The 27,880-nt window shown below is 43.6% G+C and overlaps 1 protein-coding gene and 2 long non-coding RNA genes across 8 annotated transcripts in view; 2 read left to right on the top strand and 1 right to left on the bottom strand.

Annotated features, from left to right (window-relative positions):
• The window catches only part of DPP6 (dipeptidyl peptidase like 6), a 506,040-nt gene extending 498,290 nt beyond the window's left edge, over positions 1 to 7,750 (top strand). For all 6 annotated transcript variants that reach the window (XM_082192256.1, XM_082192258.1, XM_082192255.1 and 3 more), the window contains exons 22-26: positions 775 to 886; positions 1,961 to 2,019; positions 2,634 to 2,706; positions 2,829 to 2,902; positions 4,995 to 7,750. In XM_082192256.1, the coding sequence (XP_082048382.1) occupies positions 775 to 886; positions 1,961 to 2,019; positions 2,634 to 2,706; positions 2,829 to 2,902; positions 4,995 to 5,141 (465 nt within the window). In that variant the 3' untranslated portion in view covers positions 5,142 to 7,750. The remainder of the gene's footprint in view (positions 1 to 774; positions 887 to 1,960; positions 2,020 to 2,633; positions 2,707 to 2,828; positions 2,903 to 4,994) is intronic.
• On the bottom strand, positions 5,805 to 8,222 carry LOC309515084. The gene is made up of 2 exons (XR_014212245.1): positions 6,601 to 8,222; positions 5,805 to 6,144 (listed from the first exon to the last, which is right to left on the bottom strand). It is a non-coding gene; the product is annotated as an uncharacterized lncRNA (long non-coding RNA).
• Positions 8,223 to 19,218: 10,996 nt separating this feature from the next.
• Positions 19,219 to 27,649, top strand: LOC309515076. Its single transcript, XR_014212236.1, has 3 exons — positions 19,219 to 19,301; positions 24,260 to 24,359; positions 26,933 to 27,649. It is a non-coding gene; the product is annotated as an uncharacterized lncRNA (long non-coding RNA).
• Positions 27,650 to 27,880: the final 231 nt, after the last annotated feature.

Below are 27,880 nucleotides of genomic sequence, written 5' to 3'. Positions count from 1 at the left end.
TAAATCCCTAAAACATTAAATCTCTAGGTGTAATTTCAAGCAACCAAACAACAAAAATGACTGTGGCCCTCCAGAGACTGCTGGACTCCCAACTCTCATCTGCTCCAGCCAGCATGGCCAATGGTCAGGGATGATAGGCATTGTGGTCCAAAGGCACCTGCAGGGTTACGCAACCCCCCACCCTGTGAATAAGCAGCATATTTTAATACATAGAGCATACCACAGAAGAGCCTTTTATATATTATTATTATTATTATTATTATTATTATTATTATTATTAATTTATTTATACCCTGCCCATCTGGCTGGGCTTCCCCAGCCACTCTGGGAGGCTTCCAACCAAATATTAAAATACAGTAATACATCAAACATTAAAAGCTTCCCTTCAGATGTCTTCTAAAAGTTTGGTAGTTGTTGTTCTCTTTGACATCTGGTGGGAGGGTGTTCCACAGGGCGGGCGCCACTACCGAGAAGGCCCTGTGCCTGGTTCCCTGTAACTTGGCTTCTTGCAGTGAGGGAACTCTCAGAAGGCCCTTGGCATTGGACCTCAGAGTCCGGGTAGAATGATGGGGGTGGAGATGCTCCTTCAGGTATATTGGACCGAGGCCGTTTAGGGCATCTTCTGCTTATTTGGAAACTTTTCCCTTTTGGATTTCCATTTCCTGAGGTATTACAATATGGGCAGCATTGTGATGTGGTGCGTTCTCTCCATCTGAGAAGGACTGTTTTTACATTCCAGCCCTCATCTTGTTGCTTCTTCCCCTTTCCTCTCAGGATTATGGAGGCTACTTGAGCTCTTACATCCTCCTTTCTGGAGAAGAGAATAAAGACCCTGTCTTCTCCTGTGGCGCTGCTCTTTCCCCACTGACGGACTTCAGATTATATGGTAAATACTGACAGACACGGGGACATGGATGGGTTCATTGGCTCAGCAATCACACTGTGCAAGTGCTCATGGGCTTTGAGAATCTAAGTGAGCTTCATGGCTGAGGGCGGGGGGATTTGAACCCGGGTCTCCTAGGTCCTATTCTGGCACATGAACCGCTACACCGCATTGGGTTTGGAAGGCACCCTTCCATACGAATATTCTCGATGTTGCTTGCATCCATAAGCAATAAACATCAGCAAAACAGTGTAAGGATTATGACAGCAGATAAAACTAGCAGCAATAAAATTGAAGTCCTCAGAAAAAGTAAGAAGTCCAGGCAAGCCTCCTTAGGCAGGGATTTCCCTGATCAGGAGCCCACAATTAAGAATGCCATCTTCTCCCCAGGTGGTGGCCTCCCCATGCCTGACTGCAGATGGCACTTTGGGGACAAACTCCAGTTATAATCTCAGCACCTGAGTGGTGTCTGGGACAGATACAGTGGTGCCTCGCAAGACGAAAAGAATCCGTTCTGTGATTCTCTTCGTCTAGCGGTCTTTTCATCTTGCGAAGCAAGCCCATTGACGGATTAGCGGATTAGCGCTATTAGCGGCTTTTAGTGGCTTTTAGCGGCTTTTAGCGGCTTATCTGCTGATCGGATCAGCTGATAAGGGGCTTAGCAGCTTAGAAAAAGGGGGGAGGGGGAAAAACCAGCAGGAACTCGCAAGACGTTGTCATCTTGCAAAGCAAGCCCATAGGAAATTCGTTTTGCGAAGCACCTCCAAAACGGAAAACTCTTTGGTCTAGCGAGTTTTCCGTCTTGCAAGGCATTTGTCTTGCAGGGCACCACTGTAATTCCTTTCAGCTTTGGCCAGCGACATGCCCAAAAGGATAAAATGGTATCTTTGTTTAAAAATCTTTATTTGCCCAGATAAATAAAGTGACAAAAATCCTCCAAAATTAAAAAGCTTGCAAGCACCTCAGAGAAGAAACCAGGCCAAAGAAAGCACAGTTGGTTTTATTTATTTATTTTGCTGTTTGAAATATTGGTCTGAGCTTGGTAATGCCTCACTGATTTCCCTTTCTTTGTTTCAGCTTCGGCCTTTTCAGAAAGATACTTAGGATTACAAGGGATTGACAATAAAGCATATGAGGTAATGACTTGGATAACGGAGCTGGCAGAAGGAGCCTCTATTTTTAGCACAGATGCAACACACAGCTTTGATTTTTAGCCCTGCCCTCTCGGTGCTGCTTGCGGGCACATAATTTGGATCGCAGGAGAATCCGCTGGTGGCAGAGGCTGTGTCTGTTTGTGTTTCGTGCATTATCATAGGTGTGCTCATCTGTTTAGGGGGTTTAAATCTTGCCTTCCAATGCAGCAAAATAAATAAATCGCTGGGTGGCTTCCAAAAATTTAAGTGTTGGATAATACAAGATCTCAAAAATGGTGAGCAGTACCTGAACCTAAACTAAAATAGTGCCAGGTTAATTTGATTGGAGAGTGGCACTGCCTCTCCTGAGGGCCTTTATGAATCCAAATTCTAGGTTTGGGTGGGCTTGCAGAAACAGTAACAGTTTTCAGCAGGCGTCTAAAACAGCTGAGCGAAGATGCCTGTCGCATGTCAATAGGAAGGCAGTTCCAAAGCCCAGCAGGTGCTACCTCCTTGTTGTTAAGTCCACTGGTTAATTTTCATGCTCAGTAAAGTTCTCAAAGAACTATTAGTGCAAGGACATAAAATGCTGAAACTCACCTCTGTTTTAATCTCAGACTACTAAACTGGCACATAAAGCGATGTCCATGAAAGATCAGAAGTTTTTGATCATTCATGCAACTGCTGATGGTAAGGCTTCTGCGAACACAATCTGTTAGCAGCACATTTTGCATGTTTAAAATTATTATTATTATTATTATTCAGTTTTTATCATTATTCTGGCACTTAATGATCCTAATCTGATTTTACAGAGAAAATCCACTTCCAGCACACTGCTGACCTCATCACACACCTAATTAGGGCAAAGGCTAATTACAGCTTGCAGGTAAAGTATTGTTATGTGTTCATGTTCTTTTCATTAATACACATTATCTGCATAGGCCATTTTGCATTCAGTCAGTGTGGTGCTTTATAGCGAAATTGCAGTGATGTACTTTTTGACCACATGGACAATCGTGGCTCTTAGTGGCTGCCAGAGATTGATAACCCCACATTGCAAATATGCAATAATATGGAAAAGTAGAAGTTGGGGCATGGAAACTGGCTGCTATAAGGAGGAGGATCAATAGGCATGTTCTGTTCTGTGGTTTGCCTATTGAAGGATGCAGCTTTAAAAGCCTCAAAACGGCAAACTCCACTACTATACCAATGAAGTAGCAAGCCATAGGAGATAGCTGTTAGGGGTGCACAAGCATCCTATAATAAGACCCAAAAGGGCGGGGGGTTGTGAACATTCAATGTATTAAAAAAGACCTCTGTGGTCCTCTCATTGATTGCCCCCCTCTGCTTCCCACTTCCCCAGCCCCAAAAGACCCAAAATCCACCTTTGGGTCCAGAAAAGAGCGAAGCAGCAGTGGCATCAGCAGGTACCCCCCGAGCCCCAACACAGAGTATTTTCCAGTCCCAGAATCCTTGGAAGAAAGAAACCAGTGCTTGCCCCACAGGAGAGGGCCTTTATCCCATCATGGGAATGGTCATAAACAGGGTCATTAACCAACCAGCCCCAGTTCTGTGCCTGGTGGGAAAACACACCCTCCCACTGGGAGCACCTCCTCCCACCAGCAGTTTCCCTTTAGCCAGATCCAAAGGTAAGTCCTCGTCTAGACTTCATTTGGCTTCCTGCTACAGCTGCCCGGTTAGGCCAAAGGAAGCCTGAGACAAAGAGGTGGCTGTCCAGTTGCCAATTATTCTTTCTTTCTTTCTTTCTTTCTTTCTTTCTTTCTTTCTTTCTTTCTTTCTTTCTTTCTTTGTAAATAAGGCCATAAATTACTTTATCCATTGACTTCTTGTCCTCCCCTTCCATGGTTTCCATATTTACCATTGAATGTTGCACATTTCACATATACTATTCAATACATCAATTTTAACCTATTTATCTTAATAATGCTGTTGCTCATATTTCAAACCCTGCTTGCATTTTCATCTCACTATAGTAGTTCTTTAGATACTCAATAAAAGGCTTCCAGTCCTCAGTGAATTTTTCATCATTTTGGTCTCTAATCGTTGCTGTTCATCTTGCCAGTTCCACGTACTCCATCATTGTCAAAAGCCATTCTTCCTTTGTTGTAACCTCTCCTCCTTTCCATCTTTGGTCATACAGTGTTTGTGCTGCTGTTGTTATATACATAAAAATGTTAACCAACTCTTTGGGTACATCATTATCTATAATTCCTAGAAGAAAAGCTTCAGGTCTCTTGGGAATCTTCAACTAGAACATCTTTTTAATCTCATTATATATCATTTCCCAATAGCCCTTGGCTTTTTTTACAAGGCCACCACATACAGGGGAAAAAAGTTCCTTCTGTCCTTTTACACTTCTAACACATACTCGACTTTGTTTTGTACATTTTGGCTAACTTTTTTTGGTGTTAAATGCAGTCTATAAATAATCTTCATATAGTTTTTTCTTAGAGTGTTACAAGCAGTAAATCTTGGGTTAAAGGTAAAGGTAAAGGGTCCCCTGACCATTAGGTCCAGTCGTGACTGACTCTGGGGTTGCAGCGCCCATCTCGCTTTATTGGCCAAGGGAGCCGGTGTACAGCTTCCAGGTCATGTGGCCAGCATGACTAAGTCGCTTCTGGCGAACCGCTGACCTTCTGATCGGCAAGTCCTAGGCTCTGTGGTTTAACCCACAGCGCCACCCGCATCCCTAAATCTTGGGTTACTCTTCCACAACTTCTTCCACGAAGACATCGCTGTATTATGTCCCACATCTCTTGCCCAATGAATCATTGCCGCTTACTTCATATTTTTAAGGGTCAAATGCCCTCACCATCTCTGCGTTTAGCCCAGAGGATAGCAAGGCTGCTCTGGATTTGAGAGGATGAGCTTGGATGTTTCTCAAGGTGGATTTCAACTCCAGCTGTGGCACATCTTTACCTGTCCACCTGCTCACGGCGGCCTTCCTTTCTTTTCAGATATACCCCGATGAAGGTCATTACTTCAACAACCCAGCCCTGGAACAGCACCTGTACAATTCCGTGGTCAATTTCTTCGCGGAGTGTTTCAAACCCCAGGACAAACCCCCCGTAGTATCAACAAAAGAGGAAGACGATGAGGAATAACCCTTCAAGCTTGTGCTCATGAGCACAAGGCAGTTTATAATAAATAATAATGATAATAATAATAATAATATGCAACTGAATCTCTCTGTTTCCCCCCCTGGAGAAAGAAGCATTACATGAGCATGTATTTAACAAAAACTGAAAAGGAGAAGCAGTCCGCCTGCTGCTTGTACTAGATCATGACTCTTTCCTGAACAGGAGAACATTTAAGCATGAGGAACTCAGCAGAAACTGCTGTTCAAAATGAGAAAAAGAAAAGAAAGGATCTTCTTGTCTTCTCTTGCCACAAAGTGACTTCTGGAGTAAGATGCTCAAATCAGGAAACTGGACTTAGGAGGAGATTCCCCCAAGATGACCATTAAACAAACCCGTTTGCATTGAAAGTATTCAAGCGGTAGGAATGAAAAACCCACCATCCGTCTGTGTTAGGGTTCCCTTAGTTAGCACCTCATTGTCTCAGATAAGACTACCAACCATGGAATAAAGATTATAGCACAATTATTTTTCCAAGGTACCATTTATGTGTTGTTTGCCCATTGTCCTCTGCATTTCAGATAATTGGTCGTTGCTACAGAACTGCTCCGCTAAGCCGAGGTTTCCTTTGTAGCAAGCCCTGCTGTAGTCACACTAACTTTTAATTAAAGTTCATGCACTGTATAGGTCTTTCTGTATATAGTGTTTATCTGCCACTTCCTTTTCCTTCGGCCTTGTACTAATCCTTTAGCTCTGCAATGTATTCTGGGTAAGGGGAGAGGGGAGAAATTGCTTAAATACAGTAGACTACATGGTGTAGGGTACCCTTTCTTCCTAAAACATGCAGGAACTCTCTTCCTGGAGATTTCTTTAATGCACTGATTACAACTTAGCTTTTTGGGTCTTGTTAACATGAAACAGGCTTTTAAGCAATCTGTCCAATGCTTTTAAAAAACAACAAAGTCGTAATGGGGCAGGGGAGGGGCAACGAGATCTGCCTGACAGTTGTCACACCACATAGTTTAAAGGCCTACCAGTGCAAGGTCAAGAACTGCAGCTGTCCTGCGAAACAGCTAGCTTCTGGTCCTCATTGTTGTGGAGAATGGCTGGGGCATCTCTTTGGGACCTAAAGCAGGGGTCGGCAAGGTTTACCTTGCTTGGGTCGGTTCACTCCAGTGGAGATCCCTCTGTGGGCCGGATTGTGTGTGCGCCCGCGATTTCCGGCATCTGTGCCTGCACAGATGCACTTTTCAGTGCTGCAAAAGCAAGTCCCCGCACCGCGCTGGTTTAGTGCAGCACATGGGGTCTCACCAAGTAAGCGGCTTGGTTCGGGGGCATCACAGGGGGCGGTTAAACGACCCCCATGGGCTGCTTGTGGCCCATGAGCTTTAGGTTGCCAACCCCTGACAGATCTTGACAGTGTTTAGAGGCTAAGATTCCCTGCCTTGCTATGTCAGCTGCCTGGCTAGATCAAAGCACGGGTTGCCTACTCAGTTGTGCGGAAATTTCTTCTCCCCTAACTCTTCCACGGCTCCAACCTGTGTTGACTGTAATCATCCCAAATCTGCAGATATTACCATCACAATAACGTATGCATTTTAATCAGTGCTAACAAAAGTGTTTTGTTTTGTTTTGTTGGTCTTATCTCTTGTTGTGATGATGAAACCTAGGTTTTGGGATTGCAAGTTTGCATTTCTTTTTTCCTCATTGGCTTCTAAACGCAGCCCTCTTCCTCTCTACAGTTCCCTCCTATTCCCACGCACCAACCCCTGCTCGCTAGAGTCCTGGGAGAGACAAATATATTTCAAACCATTTTGAACCCCCTCACACCTTTTCTTCTTCCTTGTCTGTTTTGGCTAATGTAAATTATTCTGACCAAATGTACAGCTAGTATGAATACTGTATAATTCATTTTGTTGTATATAACAGGAATGTAAGTCTTTGATTTGTCGAGTCTCCCTCCCTGAATCCCTTCTGCAATCCAGTATTATTACGTCTTGTGTTCAGCATGCATGCAATAACACTTGTTTGTTTATTAAGACCCCTTAAGGTATTCATTCGAACTATATCAATTGTGCGATCCTTTATTATTACTATTATTATTATTATTATTTGGACAGCTTGAATGTCAATGCCAATTTCTACATTTTTACATTGTGGCTGTTGGTAAATTGCCCATCCCAGGCAGCAGTGCGACGCGGATCACTTTCGCAGCATTCCTCGTTTTCCTCTGTTTCGTTTTAGGTTCAGTCTGTTGGCTGTTGGTGGTAATTAGATCACCATGGGAGATAATTCCAGTGGGGAGTGAGGACATTTCTCTTCTCTTCCCTCCCTCCCTCCCTCCCTTCCTTCCTTCCTTCCTTCCCGTCTCTCTCTCATAAATTATAAATTCATCAGAATTCATGTGAACAGGGATTGCAGAATAATGCTGCTTCCTCCGGCCAAATTCCAAATAGACCATGTGAATGCTACAGATGTCCAGGTTTCAATAAACTTTTTGTGGCTGGTATGCCTGAACTGAATTTGAGCAGAGGAGCTCACTGACTGCTCTGTTCGTAACCTTTTGTAGAGGGAAAGCCCAGGTGCGCCATAGTAGTGTTTGTTCATCCATAAAATAAAGCATTATTTTACCACCAGGTTGCTGTGCTTACTTTTTGTTCAATAATATGTGGCCGTTTGTAGAAGGCACTGAAACCATCCTTGACCGTCTGCACTGTGCTATACGCCTCAATATTTTCCCTGCAAGCCAAATGGAGGAGAAGGAGGAGTTTGGACTTGATATCCTGCCTTTCACTCCCCTTAAGGAGTCTCAAAGGGGCTAACATTCTCCTTTCCCTTCCTCCCCCACAACAAACACTCTGTGAGGTGAGTGGGGCTGAGAGACTTCAGAGAAGTGTGACTGGCCCAAGGTCACCCAGCACTTCATGTGGAGGAGTGGGGAAGCGAACCTGGTTCACCAGATTACCAGTCTACCACTCTTAACCACTACACCACGCTTCCCTGCTCCTCCTTTGCTGCTTATGGGGGGCTTCATTACAGGCCCCAACTCTCACTCACATTTCCCCCACACTGAGTGCCATTGACATCAAGGTGCTTTGACCCATTTTCAGCTTTGTCACATACCTTGTCACAACTCCCAGGACCCCATCCTATGGGAGTGGGAGAGAAATGTGATTCAGTTTGCATTTAACAGCGAACTTGCCAAATGCATTCTCAGAAACAATAAGCCAACTGAAACACAGCTACCCTGCGAAATTCAAACTTCTCCCAATTCTGCAGCGCAGTTCTCCAAGCCAAGTAAAGTATATAAAAATGCATGGACTGTGGTACATATAGAAGCATAGATTAGTGAAAATAGAGTACAAAAGTGCATTATATTATTATTGTTGTTGTTTAGTCATTTAGTCGTATCCGACTCTTCGTGACCCCATGGACCATATATTATTATTACTATCATTTATTAAATTGTTATACTGCCCTTCACCCGAAGATCACAGGGTGGTTTACAATATAAAAATACAAAATTGGAACACAAAAAAGCAAACCAATAACCCCTCTTCCCACAAACACATTTAAGAGGCCATAGGTTGCTGAATCAGCCAAAGGCCTGGTTACAGAGAGACATTTTTGCCTGGCACCTAAAAATATGTAATGAAGAGTTTTGAAAAGCAGAGTAAATAGGATTGGGGCTAAATGAATCTAGGGTCTGATTCAATATCAGAGAGCTTTTTGAGATCTGTAAATTTGTGATTTTCCAGTCTGTTGAATAACTAGCTATTCCCTTCAGACTGAGCCATGCAAAAATAGTAATTGGCTGTAATAGTTCTAATTAGTAATACATTATTAATTGTACCCATTGTATTATCATTTAATAACTTCTCTAGCTGTTAGTGTGTGTCGGATACAGTGACTGGATATCACTGTTTGGTACAATCAAGGCACTATATATGCCATTAAACACCCTGTCAAGATCAGTTGGCTTCAATGGGTTAGCAAAGTTTCTTGTTCATTCAAGAGCAGTGTGACAGGAAGAAGACAGTGTGCTGCAGAAGGGCAGACAGCAACAAAACGCAAAAATGCAGCCCTGGCTTTTTTCCACCCACCCTCACCTCCCCAATGAAACACTCATGTGAGATACAGCAAGCTGTTCCTGCCTCTTGTCTGTCTAGATGCAAGGAGCATCATTCATTTGCTTCGGGCTCCAATTCCTGCTCTCTCTCGCGCGTTCATCAACAGCCCAACCTGTTCCTTGCGATTGTAGCATCTGTCATCCACACAATTGAAATGCAATCTGCTCTGGGTATTTGAACTGACACACAGTTTGTACAGGAAACGTGTAGCATTGAATATTCTCGTTACCGGCTTCCTGCAGCAGGGACGTGGCAGCAGCATGTGTGACATGAACACACCCGCACATTTCCCCCCAAGGATTTCAAATGTTGTTGGGCAAAGGAATGTAGGACTAGAGACATAAAATCCACACATATCACTGCTTGTTCCAACTCGCTTGTGGGAACAACTCAGAGGCTGTGAAAGAAGGAAGGTTAACAACAGAAAGAATTAGAGGAACCTTCGGAAATGACTATGCAAAGCAGTAGAGATATGAGATGATCAGAGCCCTCCGAACTTGAAGCATGGGAAGTCCTATTAAAAAATTTATAATTTGGCAGAATATTTGGATTATTTGATATGTATATGTATATTTAATGTGATTTGATTGGATTGTTAAAAGTGGAAAATTTAATAAAAATGATTTTTTTTAAAAAAAGGAATGTAGGACTATAGGGAGCTGCCTTATACTGGGGAAACCCAGTCAGATGGGTGGGATATTATTATTATTATTATTATTATTATTATTATTATTATTATTATTATATCAGGCCATTGGTCCTCATAGCTCAGTCTTATCTACACTGACTGCCAGGGACCCTCCAGGGTTTTAGATCAGGAACCCTTTCATCCCAGCCTTGAAGATGCTGAGAATTAAACCTGGGACCTTTCTCATGCCACAGACAAGAACGAAAAGCCTTCTAGACCTGAATATCAAATATATATGGAGTAATGGAATTTATGAAACAAAAAGGACATCCTCTTGCCTTTCAGCTAAGCTCAGCATAGGAAAACAAGCTGGTGAACTTGGGTTTCCCTTGGAGAGGCCAGCTTACAGGGAGCTCTCTGATTAGTGAACCAATAGGGCACACCTGTTTCCAAACACACCTGTGGCTCATTCAGACACTCTCCTTTCAGTGAAGACCACACTGGGGCTTTGCTCAGGATGAATGAGCTTGTAAGGAAACTCACTTAGGAGCTTACAGTTTGGGCAGTGCTCTGGTCAGTTCCCTCCAGCTGCCGTTCAGGGTGAAAGACCTTAGAAGACACAGCTGCCCTGCTAGCCTTCCAGGTATTGTTGGACTACAAAACCCATCAGCCCCAGCCAGCATGGCCGATGGTCAGGATTATCTAGAAGGCGGAAGACTTCTGTGCTAGGTATAGCCATGGAACAGACTCGGGTGAAGGACAGATCAGGAGAATGGGTGAGGTTAAATGATTTGTAATGCTTTATGACTTCCACACCAAAAATTTAAAGCACTCTTATGCCATTTTAACAGTCATGGCTCAGCCCTCTGGGGACTGTAGTTTGTTGCAGGTGCTGAGAGTTGTTAGGAGACCCTTAATGAATTCTGGGTCCCACGATTCTTTGGGGAAAACCATAGCTTTTTAAGTGATGCAAGGGAAGGAGAGTTTGGGAGGCTTGTAGATGCAAGATGGTGAGAATAATGGGAGGTGAAGAACCATGCATGCCTTGAATATAAAAAATGCCTTGAAGAAAAGGTGAGATATAAATCATAACAGTAGAATTCTAAAATTAGCTGATTCCAACAGTGCGACTGTTTCTAGTTCCAAATGAGAGCATTGTTTACAGTCTAAGAACTAAACAACTTTGTTCAGTTGGCTGGGTGTGTATGTAAATACTTGTTCTATATTAGATTTATACATGTATTTAGTTAACCTGTGTTGCATATGTTTAAATCATGAAGGCTTCCCTCCCTCCTATACCACCAGTCTCCTACAAATCTATTTAACATTAGCCAGTTTCCTTCTGAGAAAATAGACCTGTCTGTGATTTTTGTTATTATTTTTTGGTGTGTCTCAGTCCCTAGCGAGGGCACTGTTCAGATGTTTTACTTAGCCCATTGAGCAGGTCTCCTTAAGCCTCTTTCTGTGGGATTTCTGCCCTCTGATAAGGTTTTTAGCCCATTGCACTGCATCCCTTAATAAAGGGCAGTGCCATCATCCCTTTCTGGATGGTCTCTTGCAAATGATACTTTATTAAACTCTACCTTTGAAGTGGTTGGTTGACTGGCTTCTGCCGAGCCGAGCCACTGAATAATTAAAGCAATATTTGTGGGGTTTGCGCCGAAAGTCCTAGCAGCTGTGGCATGTTTTGATATTTATGAAGCCAGATAAATTATGCATTGGCCGGTGCATTGAGCTCAGCGTGACACTTATTAATATTGGAGTTCTGGCCACGACAAGCTACCATTCATTTAATTTTACCCCTACTGCGTTGCAGGGATGACGGGTGTCTATTGCTGGACTTAATCAACCTTGCCGGAAGGTTTCGGCTCCAGCTCCTGGGACCTGGCAGGATTTAAACTGCAGCTCTGCGACACCTCCTTGCAAAGAGAGGGAAAAAAGAATAAACATTTTTAAAAGGAATCCCCTCCCCTTGGCAGTATAATGTCTGTTCGTGACATTTAGGAGGCTGTTTTCAGTTGTGCAGACCAGGTTAGAATAACAACTAATTGAGCCAGTTGTTCAATCTTCCTATGCATTCCTAACTACCCTTTCACAAGATGCCCAAGCCGGTTAGCCAAGATGATTGACTCCTCTGGCTAATTCTTATCTTCATGATGCAACACAGCTCAGGCCAGCCATGGGGGATTTGTCTGGGAATATTTCTGAGCAACCAGCCCCTGTTCACCCAGTGATGCTTCTAGGAGTGGCTGAGGGCAACCCTAACATCGCTGAGCCTCTTAATATCCTGCTAGGTGATTTGGAGACATGACAACAGAGCACTTTTATAGGTCTGAATTTACACGTCCATGGTTTTCATGCACAATTGCAGAGATTCAATAAGGAGAAGCTGGTTTGGTTTTCTTGCGGACTGAGTTCTTCCTCCAATGGCTTCATTCACTAGCTGTATGAAGCTGTATGTCCATAGGTCAACCTGTGGGTCCCCAGATGTTGTTGGACTACAACTCCCATCATCCCTGAGCTCTGGCCTTGCTAGCTAGGGGTGATGGGAGTTGTAGACCAACAACATCTGGGGACCCACAGGTTGAGAATCGCTGCCATAGGTTGTTTGTCAACTTCTGAATGGGGCATCAATTGTTGCCATAGGTTGTTTGTCAACTTCTGAATGGGGCATCAATTGTTTGTCCACAAACCCTCAGTATTGGGGGGTGGGAAGTGAGGGAATCCTGAAATATAAGACAGTTTCTGATTCACTTTTAAAACTTTGTGCAGTAAGGAAATGGAGGACCCAGTGTCCCCAGAAACACACAGCCTGCAGCTATTTAGTGGTCCAGCAACCATTCCCATCTCCTACGCTAGTAAAAATTTAGTTTGCTTTGGATGAATCAAGGGCTTTCTTTCCTGGAGCTTGGATGCAAGGAGAAGTCTGGAGCTGCTGTTCTCACAGGCTTCTAGGCACTTCATCTCCCAGCTCGCTCCAAGGAAAATACAGGTGGTGGCAAGGTGGCCACAGCTGAGGAGCATTGCTCACATGCTGATAGTGGCCATAAATGCAGGACACAGGAGTGATGAGGGGGAAGTCACCAAGAAAACTAAGAGTGAAAGGGAAGAGAAGCGGAAGGAGTCATAGGGACAAGACAGAGAACTTTGGCGTTTCCCATGTCTTGTAAGGGCCATTGTGCCACAGACAAACAAAATCCGTGTGTTTCAGTTTCAGAGAACCTTGCAGATAGAAGAAAAGGCAGTGAAGGCAGGAAGAAACGGGATTGGCTGCAAGTAGAATCTGAGGCAAGGGAGCATTTCTGGCTGTTAAGCCCATAGGGATCCAGGAAGAGACCAGTGTGGGATGCTTAAGGGGACCACTAGGCGCTAGGAAAATAGGGGGTAGCTAGGTAGGTAAGCCCTACACTATAGAATATGTTGAGAATATTTAAGAATTCTGTAATTACCATTTACTATAGAATATTAAAAACCAATCCTGTGACAAAAATCTAAGCCCCCTTGGTATAGACTAATTGTAGACTACCTACAATAGTCTATGAGACTAAGAGTCAACCTAGGACCCTGAGGGTCCTTGGGACCAAAAAAGGGGATTTCCTACATATAGCAATGATGAGCCCCTGTCCTTTTTGCCTTCAAAATCCACCCTCCATTCCCCATAACACTTTTTCATCTTGTGCCGTAATTTGCCACTGTCTCTTTTTCTTAGAGATGAACTCAATCACCATAAGGCAACATGCTTTAATACCAAAGAAAGACAGCAAAGCAGGCATAGGGAAACTCGGCCCTCCAGATGTTTTTGAGACTACAATTCCCATCATCCCTGACCACTGGTTCTGCTAGCTAGGGATGATGGGAGTTGTAGTCCCAAAACACATGGAGGGCTGAGTTTGCCTATGCCTGCAGTAAAGCCAAACAAAGCACTTTCTTTTAAGGACTGCTTTGTTCCATTTCATTTCTAGGCGGCTAAACTGGGCAAAGGCCAATTGTGCATAAGGCCAATTCATTGGTGCTCCACAAAAGGCATGCAGTAGCAATCTGTTTGGGTAGAATAGGCACAAGTTTCTTGAACCTGCCACCACAAAATAACATCTTGCATATTTGCAGTCATCCTGGAGCAGTGTGGGACTTTCAAGTGGCTGGCAATGGCCAGTGAGTCAAGGATTGCCATTTGTTTCTTATCCATATACCCCTGTGCTAACACGCATATTGGAGGAATACGTGTTTGGGTCTTTAGCTAAGAGTCAAGGTACACCACAGGGCAAATTGTGCCTAGAGAAGGAGGAATTAGCAGAAACGTAACAGGTGAGAGTTTAGAATGGAAGAATTTGCAGTTTATATATATTTAGAAAATACTAAATACTAGAAGGATCAATCTAGATGCCAACACGAGCTGGCCTTATTAGTCCAGACACATAAACCATTGGCTAGTTCAAAATCTTCTGCTCATTGTTATCTTGGCTGTGAATCAAAGTCTGTATATCTAGCAAAAGTGTTGTGGTCTCTTGACACTTTGTGGTCTGCACAGTGACTCTCTCAGCTCCAGAAAATTTATTCGGCAAAACTAAACTACCTGTACCAGGATGTGAATGGTATTTATAACTAAACAGCTGAATGGCACTAATTTTACTCAGAAGACAGTAGGGAGTGGAATGCATCAATAATAATAAGTTGCGGGAAGAGGGGAACGTTCCTTCAGAATAACTGGAACCAATGTTAATGATAACGCTGGGAAGGAAACTATCCAAGGAAAAGTAGGCAACAATTACCACATGAAGGAAATGAAGAAGTAACCACGCATATCAAGCTAATGAAATTATCCAGTGCACTCACAGCTAGCTAACGAAATTGCCTGCTTGAGTATATTGTCTAAGTTGGTTGAATTATCTCTCACACACGGATGTTGCACCGGTGATCAAAGACCAAGAGTCGCGTTTCACAGCACTTGAGCACAGAAAGACACGGCAGAATTATATTAGACCTACTCCAGAGAAGACCCTAAACCACAAGGCTAGAAGTGTGGTTAGGTTTCTAACCACGGGGGAGGGGGTTGAGGTGGCCTCTAAATTGTCTGCACCTAAGGGACTGACCACAGAAACCACAGCTCTGTGTCTCCAGCTGGTGAAGTTGCATAAGCAACTGTCTGAAGCGAAGACCCACAGTGATGAGTTAATTGTATACCCCACCAGCACCACTTATAAGCATTGCCTATAGTTGGACATAGAAGAGCATGATGGAAGGGGTCAGGTTGTGAAGCAGAGAGATCTCCACTGTGCAGGCAGTCATCACAACCTGAGTCTGTGCTGGCAACATACAAGAATTGGTCCCGGATCTGTGCCACTCTTCTTGGAAAGAAGACAGCATGGACAGAAATCTCACAAACACTCAAACAGTTGTCCGGGCTCTTTTCTACCAAACTTAAAAAACCCTGTATGGTTTTCATTTTCTGTTCCTCTCCAGTTTCTGAGGTTCTCATAGACCTTTAATTAAAATAAGAGAATGCCTACATTAAAACATCCATAATTAAAATATGTAACAAACAAGCTCATTAACACAGCGTGACAGTTAACACAAGTCAAGGCAGATGGAAAAGGGAAGACTCTCTTCCCAGGTACTGCAAGCAAAGGGACATTCAGCTTTATAGAAAAGCAGCCCAGCTGGATCACAGCAGGAGATTTTTCCAGGCCAGCAGAACCCCATGACCTGAGACCCGGGTTCAAATCCTTGCTCAACCATGCTGCTCAGTGGGTGATCTTGGCCAAGCCACAGTCATTCAGCCTAACCCAGGGGTCTGCAACCTTTAAGACAAAAAGAGCCACTTGGACCCGTTTCCGAAGGGAAAAAAAACTGGGAGCCACAAAACTCGTCATTATAAAAATAACTTTTTTGTCACTTTTTTATTATTTCTTTGTTTGACCCCTCAGAATTACTCCTCCTCATAGAAATAAACGTTAAATTAACAAGTTACCTTTGTGTGTGTGTGTGTTCTTCACTCCCCTTCAAAACAGTGACCAGCGTACATGCCCCCTTTCAATGCAGTGACCAGCGTACATGCCCCCTTTCAATGCAGTGACCAGCGTTCATGCCCCTTACAATGTAGCGGGCAGGCGGGCGGGAAGGTGACGTCGGGACGGTGCGTGACTAACACACGCACCGCCCCCATGCGACGTCACAGCCAGTACAGCGCCCGCCACAGTGGGGAGTGTCGGGGCGCACAATGCGCCTTCCCCTCGCTAGTATCCGCCCCAGAGCCGCGGCAAAGGTGTAAAAGAGCCACATGCGGCTCCGGAGCCGCGGGTTGCAGACCCCTGGCCTAACCTACCTCACAGGGTGTTACTCTGTGAACCATCCTGAGACCTGCAGGTATAGGGCGGTATAAGGTAAAGGTAAAGGGACCCCTGACCGTTAGGTTCAGTCGTGGACGACTCTGAGGTTGCGGCGCTCATCTCGCTTTATTGGCCAAGGGAGCCGGCATACAGCTTCTGGGTCATGTGGCCAGCATGACTAAGCCACTTCTGGTGAACCAGAGCAGCGCATGGAAACGCCGTTTACCTTCCCGCCGGAGCGGTACCTATTTATCTACTTGCATTTTGACGTGCTTTCGAACTGCTAGATTGGCAGGAGCAGGGACCGAGCAACAGGAGCTCGCCCCGTCGCGGGGTTTTGAACCGCCAACCTTCTGATCTGCAAGTCCTAGGCTCTGTAGTTAACCCACAGCGCCACCTGCGTCCATACACCGGTATATACATTCAGTTAATAATATTAACAATAATAAAAAAGTGGGATGGGCAGAATCATGCATGTCACTTTGAGTTCCTTGGAGGAGAAGTGGGAGATAATTGCAGGGGGTTGGACTAGATGACCCTGGGGGTCCCTCTACAATGCTATGAAATAAAATTGTATGGGTCGGGTAGCAGGTGATGGTGGGTGAAGGCCTCTTTGCTTAGTCATGAGTAGGCAGGTCTTGGCCAGATGAACAAATGGTCTGACCTGGAACAAGGCAGCTTCCTAGGAAAGGATGAAGAATCACTTAGTTTAGTATAGCTAATCAAGCTCCACTTTTGCAAAACCATTGCATACTGAAGAGGGAAAATATGCCAGGTCAGAGACTTCATTATTATTTGCGTTTTTATCTCATGCTTTGTCCAAGAAGCTCAAAACAGCCTTTCAAAGTGAGTTAGACTGAGAGAGAGTGCATTGTGGCTGATCAAGGATTTGTACCAAGATCTCCCTGCTCTGAGGCCTGCACTTTAACCACTACACCATACTCATTCCTCCTCTCCCCTTTCCCTGGCCTACACAGAAAGGCATTGTTGCTTCTTCTGAATATCTGACAGAATATCTTCTGAATATCTGGCTTGTAATGATGACATTGCCACAATCCTAATTAAAAAATAACTGGGGCTCTGTCTGCATGTGTGCCACTGTTTGCACATGGCCACCTTTGCTTCCGCTCTCTGTGACCCTGCAGCTTCCATGCTCTGTGTCAGCTCCAGCAGGGCAGGCAGAGAGCACTTCATCAAGACGTCGGATGCTGAAGGGTGATTTTTATGGATATAATGACTAGTGCCAACTCCAGCTGAGATAAGGAGGCTTTCAGTTCCATCACAAAGCTTTATTCCTTCAGTCTTGTACACACAGGGTCTCTCTTCAGCTCCATTTTAGATGCAAGATGCGCCTTGTAAAAAAAACAACTGCAAAGGCTAACTGGAAGCTTCTTAAACCGAGGAGCAATTTGTAATGCTATCAATTCATTGAGTGTTGCTGCAGTCCCAGTTTTGATGTTTTGTTGCGTCGCTCTGAATGCAGGGATCACTCCCCCTAGCGGAAAATGTGGGCCATCGTTTTTTGTTTTTTTTAAAAAAAATTCTCTTTCCTAAATACATTTAAGATTTAGTTCCAAAAACACTTTTGCTGTAACTCACCCCACACCAAAGGTGAACAAGCTCTGTTTGAAGTTCCCCCAAAGTAGCAAAGAAAATCAAAGAGAAAGTGGACAAAATGGTAAATTGATATTAACCTAGTGGGCAGCATATACCATATTTTTCGCTCTAGAACACGCACCTGACCATAACACGCACGTAGTTTTTAGAGGAGGAAAATCCGTAGGCATGCCACCTGTAGGCATTCCCTCCATAACACGCACAGACATTTCCCCTTACTTTTTAGGAGGAAAAAAGTGAGTGTTGTGGTGCAAAAAATACGGTAATCAGTGGCGGACTTTGATACAATAGCATCCTGTGTGAAGCCAAAATGTGATGCCCTCCCCAGCCCTCGTGCTGCTTTCCCAAATTAGTTAGCTAGTTAGTTAGTTAGTTAGTTAGTTAGTATACTGCCCTATACCCACAAGTCTTGAGGCGATTATAGTCTTGAGGTGATTGTAACACAAAATGCATTAAAAACAAAAACAAACAAAAATAACCCAATAAACCCCCTTCCCCCAACACACTTCAAAAGGGCAGATAAGGAGGTACCCAGCTTTGGTAAGGAGGAGTGAGGCTCTGGCAGGGTCCTAAAGCCGCCCTCCCTCCTTCCCAAAGCTGGAAAAGTGCTAATGAGGGCTGGATCTACATGCGACCTTTTATCAGAACGATATTAAAGATACCGTTCCAAAACATCAAGACAGAAAAAGTCCCATTCCACAAGGTCTACCTGGTTTTTGGAGGGGGGGTGTTGCTCTGCAGTGCCCTCTGGCACCACATTTTAATAACACATTAACATTAAAAATGAACGTCACATGGCTATATGGTTATCAGAACCATTCCTGAACCTTTTTTTTTAGCATTAAAAAATGTGAGTGTAGATTCTCCCTAGGTTTTGGGAAGGAGGCGGGAGGACTCTAGGACCCTGTCAGACCCTCATGCCTCATTCGCCAAGCCTGGTGTCTCACTGACCGGGCTTTAAGATGGTGCCCTCTTGGCTCAGTGCCCCAGTGCATGCACCCTGATCGCACACCCCTAAATCCTAGATCAGATGCAAAAGTGCAAGGAGAGCTCCTTCACCCCTAAGCTAGTCATCAGTGACTAGCTTAGAAAGGGTGGTGTGGCGTTCGTACGGAGCCTCCGGTCATCTCACGGACTATTGACCCGTCCACCACTAATCCGCTGCCACCAACCAGGTCCTCCCCGGTAGATCACTTAGTCTCAGTCAGGTTCTCAAGCCAACAAAGAAGAGTGTCGTTTATTGCAGACACAAACAAACTTTAACTGCATTCAAAATGTTGTTACTCTTTACCTTCTTAGTCTTATTTTTATCCTGTCTCTAACTCTTCTACCTCCCCACACACAAGAACCCACTGCACCAACGGTCTCTCTATTTCCAACTGCCTGCCAACTGCTTTTCCAACTGCCTTTCCCAACCAACCAACCAACCAACCAACCAACCAACTACCCACACCCAAACCTTGAGCTAACCCCTTTTTATAAACAGGTAGGCTCCGCCTCCGGCTTTCCTATTGGTCTACATTTTAACCCTTTCTCTCTCCCCTGTACAGACATTTTCTAAACAAACGGGCAAACACCACAGATGGCTATGCATACCCTGATACATGACCTTTTGGCAAATGGAATGGTGCTTTATATTTCCCTATTTGCAGGAGGCGACTTCTCATCCGGGGAGGAGGGTGCCTTTGAAAAACAGTGAAACGATCGTCCTGCCTTCACACAGACTTTAATTTGGAAATATCCTAGGAATAATTATATTTCTAAGATATTGAGTTGTCTTTCAATATAAACTCCTCCCCCCCAAAAAAAAAAAATTTGGATGGCAAATATCTGAAGAGAAAGGTGTATATAGTTTGGGGTTTCTCTTTTAAGTTGGCAAACAAGTTAAACTTGGCCAGTTTTTTTTATTAATGGAATCAAATTTTCCAATCAAATCCCTCCCTGTCATATGAATGGTTTTAGGAAGTAGGGCACTGGGTGTTTTTGTTTTACCAATGTCCTCTGTCTTGATCTCTTGGAAAGCAGCCAGCTTAAGCCACTAGCACTGCACAAAGCTGTTGACAGAATGACAAAAATATGGAACGACAAGAGGAATTTTAATATGAAGACTCAAAGAAATCTGGCATTAAGGTTGCGGTGGTTTTACTGGTGTGAGCCTGACAAAACTGTCAATGTTAATGCTGGACCACAGAAGAAACAGGAAAATAGTAAAACCACAGGAAGACTGTGTCTGACACAGCAATTATAACACAAAAGGACTTTGATATTTTTAAACAGCCCTAGCAATGAAGAACATTTCTTTGAAAAACAGTGATGCATCAAAATAAAAAAAATCCTTCCAGTAGCACCTTAAAGACCAGTATGGACACGAAAGCTCATACCAAGAACTAACTTAGCTGGTCTTTAAGGTGCTACTGGAAGGAAATTTTTTTTATTTTGACTATGGCAGACCAACACGGCTACCTATCTGTAAGTGATGCATCAGCCATTCTTAAAACAAGGAGGTGTTTGAGATGTGATAGTAATAATCATTGTACCTCTTTTCTGGTATATTTCATATTTGTGTCAGGGAAGAAACAAACTACACCTGGAACCAAAAAATAAATAAATTGCAAACTTTTGAAATGTGACAAAATTTCAAATTTTTGTCAAATTCTGAATTTCACAGTGGCCAACCAGATACCTGTTGGAAACTGTTAAATTTGAAATCTGAGTAAGCAGAAATTAAGTGATATTTCAATATGATTTAATCATTTTTGTTCTTATCTTAAATGGCAAGTGTATTTTCTCAAGTTTTATGGCCACAACTAATATATAGTTATGTATTGCACTGGAAATTTGAACATGATATTTTACCTCAAAAACGACAGTGCATGTTGTTGGTAAGCCGCTAGACACTATTGAATGCTAGCTTTCAGTATCATCAGCTACTGAACAAGACTGTGTTCAGTGTCTCAAATATTGTCAATACAGAAAGTATTATGATGCAACAGTGATCAAATTGTAGTAAATGCTCAATATTATTTCATATCTTTGATACTTGACACGCTATGATGTCCAGTACTTATTACTGTGTGATGGATGACACCATAATATTTACCCTGCTTATGCAAACTATCAAAAACCAAAGCAAAATACCAATGAAGATCAGATATCAAATAAAGTCAGAGTTCATTAAATGTTATTTAAAAGGTCTAAAATATTTACCCTTTAATTGTATATGAAATTATGCACCATTTCTCTATAACAAAAAGTACATTGTTTGCTATTGTACACTGCCATTTCTAATGTCAAAACCAAAAATTAATATAAAACAGTGAAATTAATATATAAAAGTGAATTTAGGAAATAGTCAAACTAGAGACTCAGCTATACAGCTTCAAATAAAACATTTTGAACGTGTTGTAAAGTGAAATATACAATTGTGGTACTAGATGGCAACTTGGAGCTATAGCAAATTCAATGCATTTTTCAAAGTGATTTGGGGAAAAAAACATTTTCACAACAAGAGAAAGTTTTAAACGTGTGTAGATTCCACCTAGGTTGATGAATACAGCATATCAAACTTCAAATAATTGGGAGTTATTCAATAGCCCAACACAAGATGGCAGCAAAGGACAAATTTGTGTGTTTTTGTTACTCATTGCAAGTAGGCAGATTTTATTTTGATGTTCTATTTTAATTTGTTGAAAGCCGCCCGAAGTGGCTGGGGCAATCCAGTCAGATGAGCATAATGTCATCATCATCATCAACAACACCAACACCAACAAACAGCTCATTCCCACCTGGGACCAAAATAGATGGCTGCTCTTGTGATCCTGAGGCAAGAGAGAGATGGAGATGGATGCACATTCTACCCACTGTTTCACAAGCTTTAGTACACTTTCCTCTATCAGGGGCCAGTTTCATGGAATCATAGTTAGAAGGGGACCCTGAGAACCACTTGTGTAACCCCCTGCATTGCAGGAATAAGACATGTGGCCGTCCCCGATGGGGCCTGAACCTGGGAACCTGGCGTTCTCAGCACCACACTTTAACCGAATTACCCAGTGGTTTCTGCAACAGCTTGAAGACCTTTTTGTCAAGTCCACCTGGCAATAAGACAAATTTGCCCCTCAGATTTGGCCTTTGCAGCAGTCATTCAGGTATTCGTCTCCTCCTAGACTACTTGGGACCTGCAGGAAATAGTCCCTCAACCCGTACCATTTGGTTCCGATTAATATTTTTTATATATATAAGATATTTGTCAGAGCTGCTTCAAGATCCTAGCTCACAGAGGATCACGCTAGCCAGCGGTTACTTAGTAAAAGTCTTTATTGAATTACAGTTTCCATTCTCAAGCTGCTGCGTGCAACTCTACGTCTTATGGGTTAGACCGGCGAAGCTCCGTCTGAGTCTCCGCCCCCTGTACACCAGCTAAGTACCCTAGCCTTACTCCACCTTTTTCGCCTGACCGTTCTTCTCTGGGTCCCTCTGCCCCCCGTGGTCTCTTCCTTTCTGGACGCTTCTGACGCTGACCCCCCGGACCCTTCTGTCTCCTTGCGTCGGGCTTTAGGACCTGGCTCCCTTTCCGGGCTGCTTACTGCTTCACCTTCCTGTGTATTTGAACTTGGCGCGCGCGCCCAACCTTCCACTTGCCGCCTGACCGTTTCCTCGCTCCCCGATGGAGGTGTGGCCACTCCTGATTCATGCCCTCCCTCCTGCTGCGAGCTGCCAGAGCTCGGTACCTGGCGCCCTTCCTCTCCACTACGTTCTGTTGGTGATGCTAGCCCCGATTTCCAACTGCTGCTCTCTGAGCCCCCTCTGGACCCTTCTTCCTGGGGTGTCCCCCTAAGCTCCCCCCTTGCTCTGGCCACTGGCGCTCCTTCCTGTGAATCTTCTGATTCACTGGAAAGACTCGGAGATCTCGGGTCGTCGTCATCACTCATCTTTTCTTCTGCCTCCTCCCCCTCGCTCTCTGTTTCCTCCCTTGCCCTCGCCTCTGCTCCTGAACCCCTGACAATATTTATTAAAAATTTTAAGCTATTACAGTAAAAATGAAAAAATACAAGAAAAAATACAAAATAAAAACAGTTAAAAACACCTTAATTTTCCGTTGCATATTTTTCTTACACTTATTTCCCCGGACCTCCTCATACCTCCCTTTTTTGTATTCCACTTCAATTTGTTAGTTCAGCAAATCCTTGCCATTAAGCTTTTACCCATTTATAAACCTTTTTTTCATGTCTCTTAAAGCATTGCAGTTGGAAACCACTTAATTTCTACCCAACATCATTCTAACATTCGTTAATTTTACAATATTTCTGTAAATAGTCTTTGAATTTCTTCCAATCTTCTTTCACCGACTCTTCTCCCTGATCTCGGATTCTGCCAGTCATTTCTGCCAATTCCATGTAGTCCATCACCTTCATTTGCCATTCTTCCACGGTTCCGATTAAAATTTTAGTAGCCCGCCACCCCCCGGGCAGGTCTTGCATTTCATCTGGTTCTCTAGAAAGCTCACATTGCCCCCCCCCTTCCCTCCGCATCATTGCTCAGCATGCAAACTCAGTTCTCCTTGAGCTGTTTTGGGGTCCCCTCTTGGAGTCCCTACTCCTCTAAAGACTACTTTGTCCTCCTGCAAACCTTGGTGTCATCAAGTCTGCTGCTACCTCTCTCTTACATGTGTCTGTTGCTCTTCTTAGCTGCATAAGGAAGGGCACTTGGAGAAATTGGAATTACAATATAGAGAACTGGCTGAGTGGGGAAGACTGAGCATTTGTTGCTTTTCCTTGAACTGCTTACTCTCCTGCTGAAAGGAAATCGTTGCACCAGCATAACTGGCGTGGTGGTGATTGAAATCCCTTGAGAGCAGTATTAAGTGCATAGTCTCTGTCTCCTGTGTTTTTTTGTCCCTTGTGAACTGTTTTGCATGTCACAGTGAAGCCACATCAGGTGGTGTAGGCTGGTGCTGATTTTCTTCACCTATCAACTCTGTTAGGCTACTTTGTTCTAAACTGAAGCCATCTTAACAGCCACAACTTGAAAGACTGTTCCTATTTCTGTTTCCTATGTAAGATTTTATGTATACTGAGTCAAACCATTCGTACATCTAGCTCTGTAATGGCTTTGCCAGAGATTGGGAATGGTTGGCCCGTCAAATATTGGGCCAAAACTCACCTAGCACCTGACCACTGGCCATGCTGGCCAAGAATGGTGAGATTGGAAGCCCAGTTGTATCAGAAAGACCATTGCTCCAAGGGTTTCAGACAGCAGCCATTCTTTCCCTACCTGGAGAAGTTGGGAACTGAAGCCGAGACCTGTATGCAAAGGATGAGCTCTACCACTGAATTAGAGAGCTCAAATCCACTTGTAATTTCTTAAATATCACACTTCTACCTACATCAATTAATTTAAGTGGATTTCATGAGCAACTAATTATGCATTTTAAATCTACATTCATAGGAAAACTTGGCTGCAAGGGCAAAGTTAGCCTCCCTGAAGCATTTTGTGAGCAGGCTGTGGGCAAAACAGCATGCAAATTATTATGGTGGCCATGTATGAGGTAAGTAATTTTATATGTAATCTGCTCTTTAAAAAGGAAAATATGTTTCATGGGTTTCCTCATGGTAGGCTGCTTTGGTGCTTAAGATCTACTAGATGCAAAACCAAGGATAGATAAAAGGAAGTACTTCTTCATGGAGCATAGTCAAAATATGGAACTCAACTCTCCCAGGAGGCAGTGATGGCCACCAACTTAATAAATAAAATAATAGAATTGGAAGGGACCACGAGAATCATCTAGCCCAACCCTCTGCTATGCAGGAATCTTTCACTCAACATGGGGCTTGAACCCACAGCCCTGAGATTAAGGACTTCACAGCTTTAAAAGGGTAGACAAATTCATAGCTATTGGTGGTTACTAGCCACAATGACTCTGCTCTACCTCCAACAGCTGGAGGCAGTAAATCTTCCGGATACCAACTGCTGAAAGCCAAGGGAAGGGAGAATGTTCTTGAGCTCAGGCCGTGTTTGTGGGTTTCCCACAGGCATCTGGTTGGCCGCTGTGACAACAGGATGCTGGACTCGATGGGCTATTGGCCTGATACAGCAGGCTCTTCTTAAGTTCTGATAAGGAACCTTTATTTGTGCAAGCAAAGCAATTGGCAATACATTATTAGTTCTCTGTTACGTTAATTTGGTCATTCAACTGTAGTTCAGATTTTCTCATTAGCAACCCATAAAAGCATTAGCAGACTCAATACTGCAACTGAGATGAATGTTGGTTTACTGGTGTACAATGTGTTAAGATAGATAGCTTCCTCGAAATTCATATGAAGCTCTAAGGCAACCTGATGCAATATATCACAAGTCTTGGGAGAGGGCAGTCTCTGACCCTCTGGGATCCTCCCCAGATTCCTTATGGCACTGGGCTTCAGCTGAAAGGGGACAGTGCACCATGAAGACTGTGGTTTCTTATTTCCACTTTCAGAGGAAAAGAGGAAGGCTAGTGAAAGTCGATGAGCTGGTGCTAAAGGTGCTAGTACATGCGTACGCAAACTAAGGCCTGGGGGCCGAATACGGCCCAATTGCCTTCTCAATCCGGCCTGCGGTCTGGGAATCAGTGTTTTTACATGAGTAGAATGTGTCCTTTTATTTAAAATGCATCTCTGGGTTATTTGTGGAGCATAGGAATTCATTCACCCCCCCCCCCAATATAGTCTGGCCCACCACATGGTCTGTTGCTGACCCCTGTGCTAGTACAAGGAGTAATTGTATTTGTTGAGAATGGTCTGTATCAAGCTCTACCTTTGCAGCATTGCTGCTATGTCCTGCATGGAATGCTGCCCTGGTAACGTTGAGAACGGAACAAGAGTTGTGTGTCAAGACCCCGTAGCAACCCCCCCCCCAATTGGGAAATAACACACACAAGGACACGGATATTAGGTTTATGTTATTGGGCAAATTTGGCCACAACTTTATTGATTACAGAATGTGAGAGGTATTGGCTTAGGCACTGAATGGACCCGACTATATCTGACTCCTGCCCGATGCGCAGGAAGTCCGGTAAGGGTAAACCACCGGAAGGGGGAGCCCAATCCATACCAACTTGAGCTCCCCCTGTCGGGGTCATCTCATGGCCCTGGCCCCCGGACAAGATCAACACCTCTGGATTCCTTTAACGGAATACCCTTAAGCTTGGAGGGGCAGGTGATGGCCACACCTCCCCTTCCCTCCCCCATCACAAGGTCAAACAATGCCTAACCACAACCCTAACAAAGTTGTGACGATTGCTACGAGGTAGGCAAAAACCACATGGCCGGTGCCAATTTGCCAAGTGGAAAAATTCCTACCAGGCCCCTCAATGGCAACCAACCGAGGTCTATAGCAAGGCCAGTGCCTAAACCTGCAAAATAGGGAGGTCGGGTGATTGAGGAAGCGAGCCAAAGAAGAAGCCTTCCGGCTCTGATTTAAACGATCCCAGAAACGCCCCCCCCCCCCAGTGGGGAGTGGGTGGCCATTTGGTCCTAACCCTCCCCACTGGGAAGTGGAGCGGATTTGTTGAAAGTGCAGACTGGAAGCTTCATGAATGCAGTGGTGCTTTCGGTTTTTTGCCGATTACAACCTTTAAAAATCTCCTCGTGCTGTAGCATGAGCAAGGTGGCACAGGGCCATGTGGATTAGATGAAAGATGGGGAAGAGATAAAGGCTCTTAGGTTCTCAGTGGCCCTTACTGAATTGTGTGACAAAATAAGTCCAGTGCACTGGCAGGTGCCCAAGGGGGGGGGGCCTCCCCTAGAAACAGAGGTTGCAGCAACATGTTTAGGAATTCCAAGTGGTGGACGTTTTGACTACCTGCTTCCCCACCCTGATTACTGAAATTTAAAGGCCTGAGTTCTGAATACATTTCACCTACCTGATGACCATTTTACAGTGATCATTTTACTATTTCTTAAACCGAGTGAGAAAGGTGGGTTCCTACCAGATGTATAGCACTGAACAGGTTCACATGCTTTTTGAATCTGAAAAATGACATGGTTTTATGCAGTGTTCCAAAACTCTTTTATAAGAATAAACATACATAAAATATTCAGTGTAGCAATTATACAGAACATAAATGTGGCAAATGTTTTACAGGCAAGAAATATGACACAGATGCTGCAGAAGAGGCAACCATCACTGAAAGCCACATGGAAAGCATGTTCATTTTAAGGACAGCAGGTATTTCCATATGCTTTTCCTATAAATCATTTCCAATGCCTTGATGGTGGACCTGCTGTACTTTCTGTTCTGGCTGCGCTATTTTCCAGTGTGAGCACACAAGTACAAACACCTTCAAAAGTTATGGTGCCAATGACGTCTAAAGAAGGTACGCTGATCTAGTTGCCAAGTTTCAGCAGTGAAGAGGTTTCTTTAAAAGGCAGTTACGAACAAAGAGATGTTGGCTAAAGTATGTACTTTCTATACCTTGCAAAAGTGTGGGGTGTGAGAAAAGATCAACTAACTTCCGCTAACATTTAGTGCAGTGGCTTCAAAGTGCATTGCAAGTCTGTCAGTAGTGTTCCGTGTCCCACCTGCCATGTTTTAAACATTAAACCATCAGAATTTATACCTGCAGCTGCTCCACATGAATCATGTGGTTTCTTTTTTGTCATATATGGCCCTTCATTTTCAGAAACACAAATGCACAAAACATGGCATGCTATCAGGTGAGACAAATGCTAATTATTTCAACCTATATAAATTAAAGAATTCTGTAGTAACTGCCAAACCCAAATTATTGAAATCCTCAAAATCACTGAATGGAGATTTGTTAGTGGATCCATAGATAATCCATGGAAGGAATTGTACTTTTTAAAAGAATCTTTGGGAACTGGCTGCACCTTACCAGACATTGTTCTTGCTGAAACAGTAGTTTGATACTAGTTTTTAAATAACATATACTCAATTTATAATTAGTTCCATTATGTACAATATAATTTTGCAAATGTAATTCACCTTGAGTGAGTTTGGTTCTGTGAATTCATTTTTTGCATATTTATTTCATTAAAAATTATTTCAAGAAAAATTATAACAGCAGATAGG

Source organism: Podarcis vaucheri (genome assembly GCF_965113315.1).
Source record: "Podarcis vaucheri genome assembly, chromosome: 12".
Lineage (NCBI taxonomy): Eukaryota > Metazoa > Chordata > Lepidosauria > Squamata > Lacertidae > Podarcis > Podarcis vaucheri.
The sequence above is the reverse complement of the archived record's forward strand: the minus strand, read 5'-3'. Positions and strand labels throughout refer to the sequence as shown.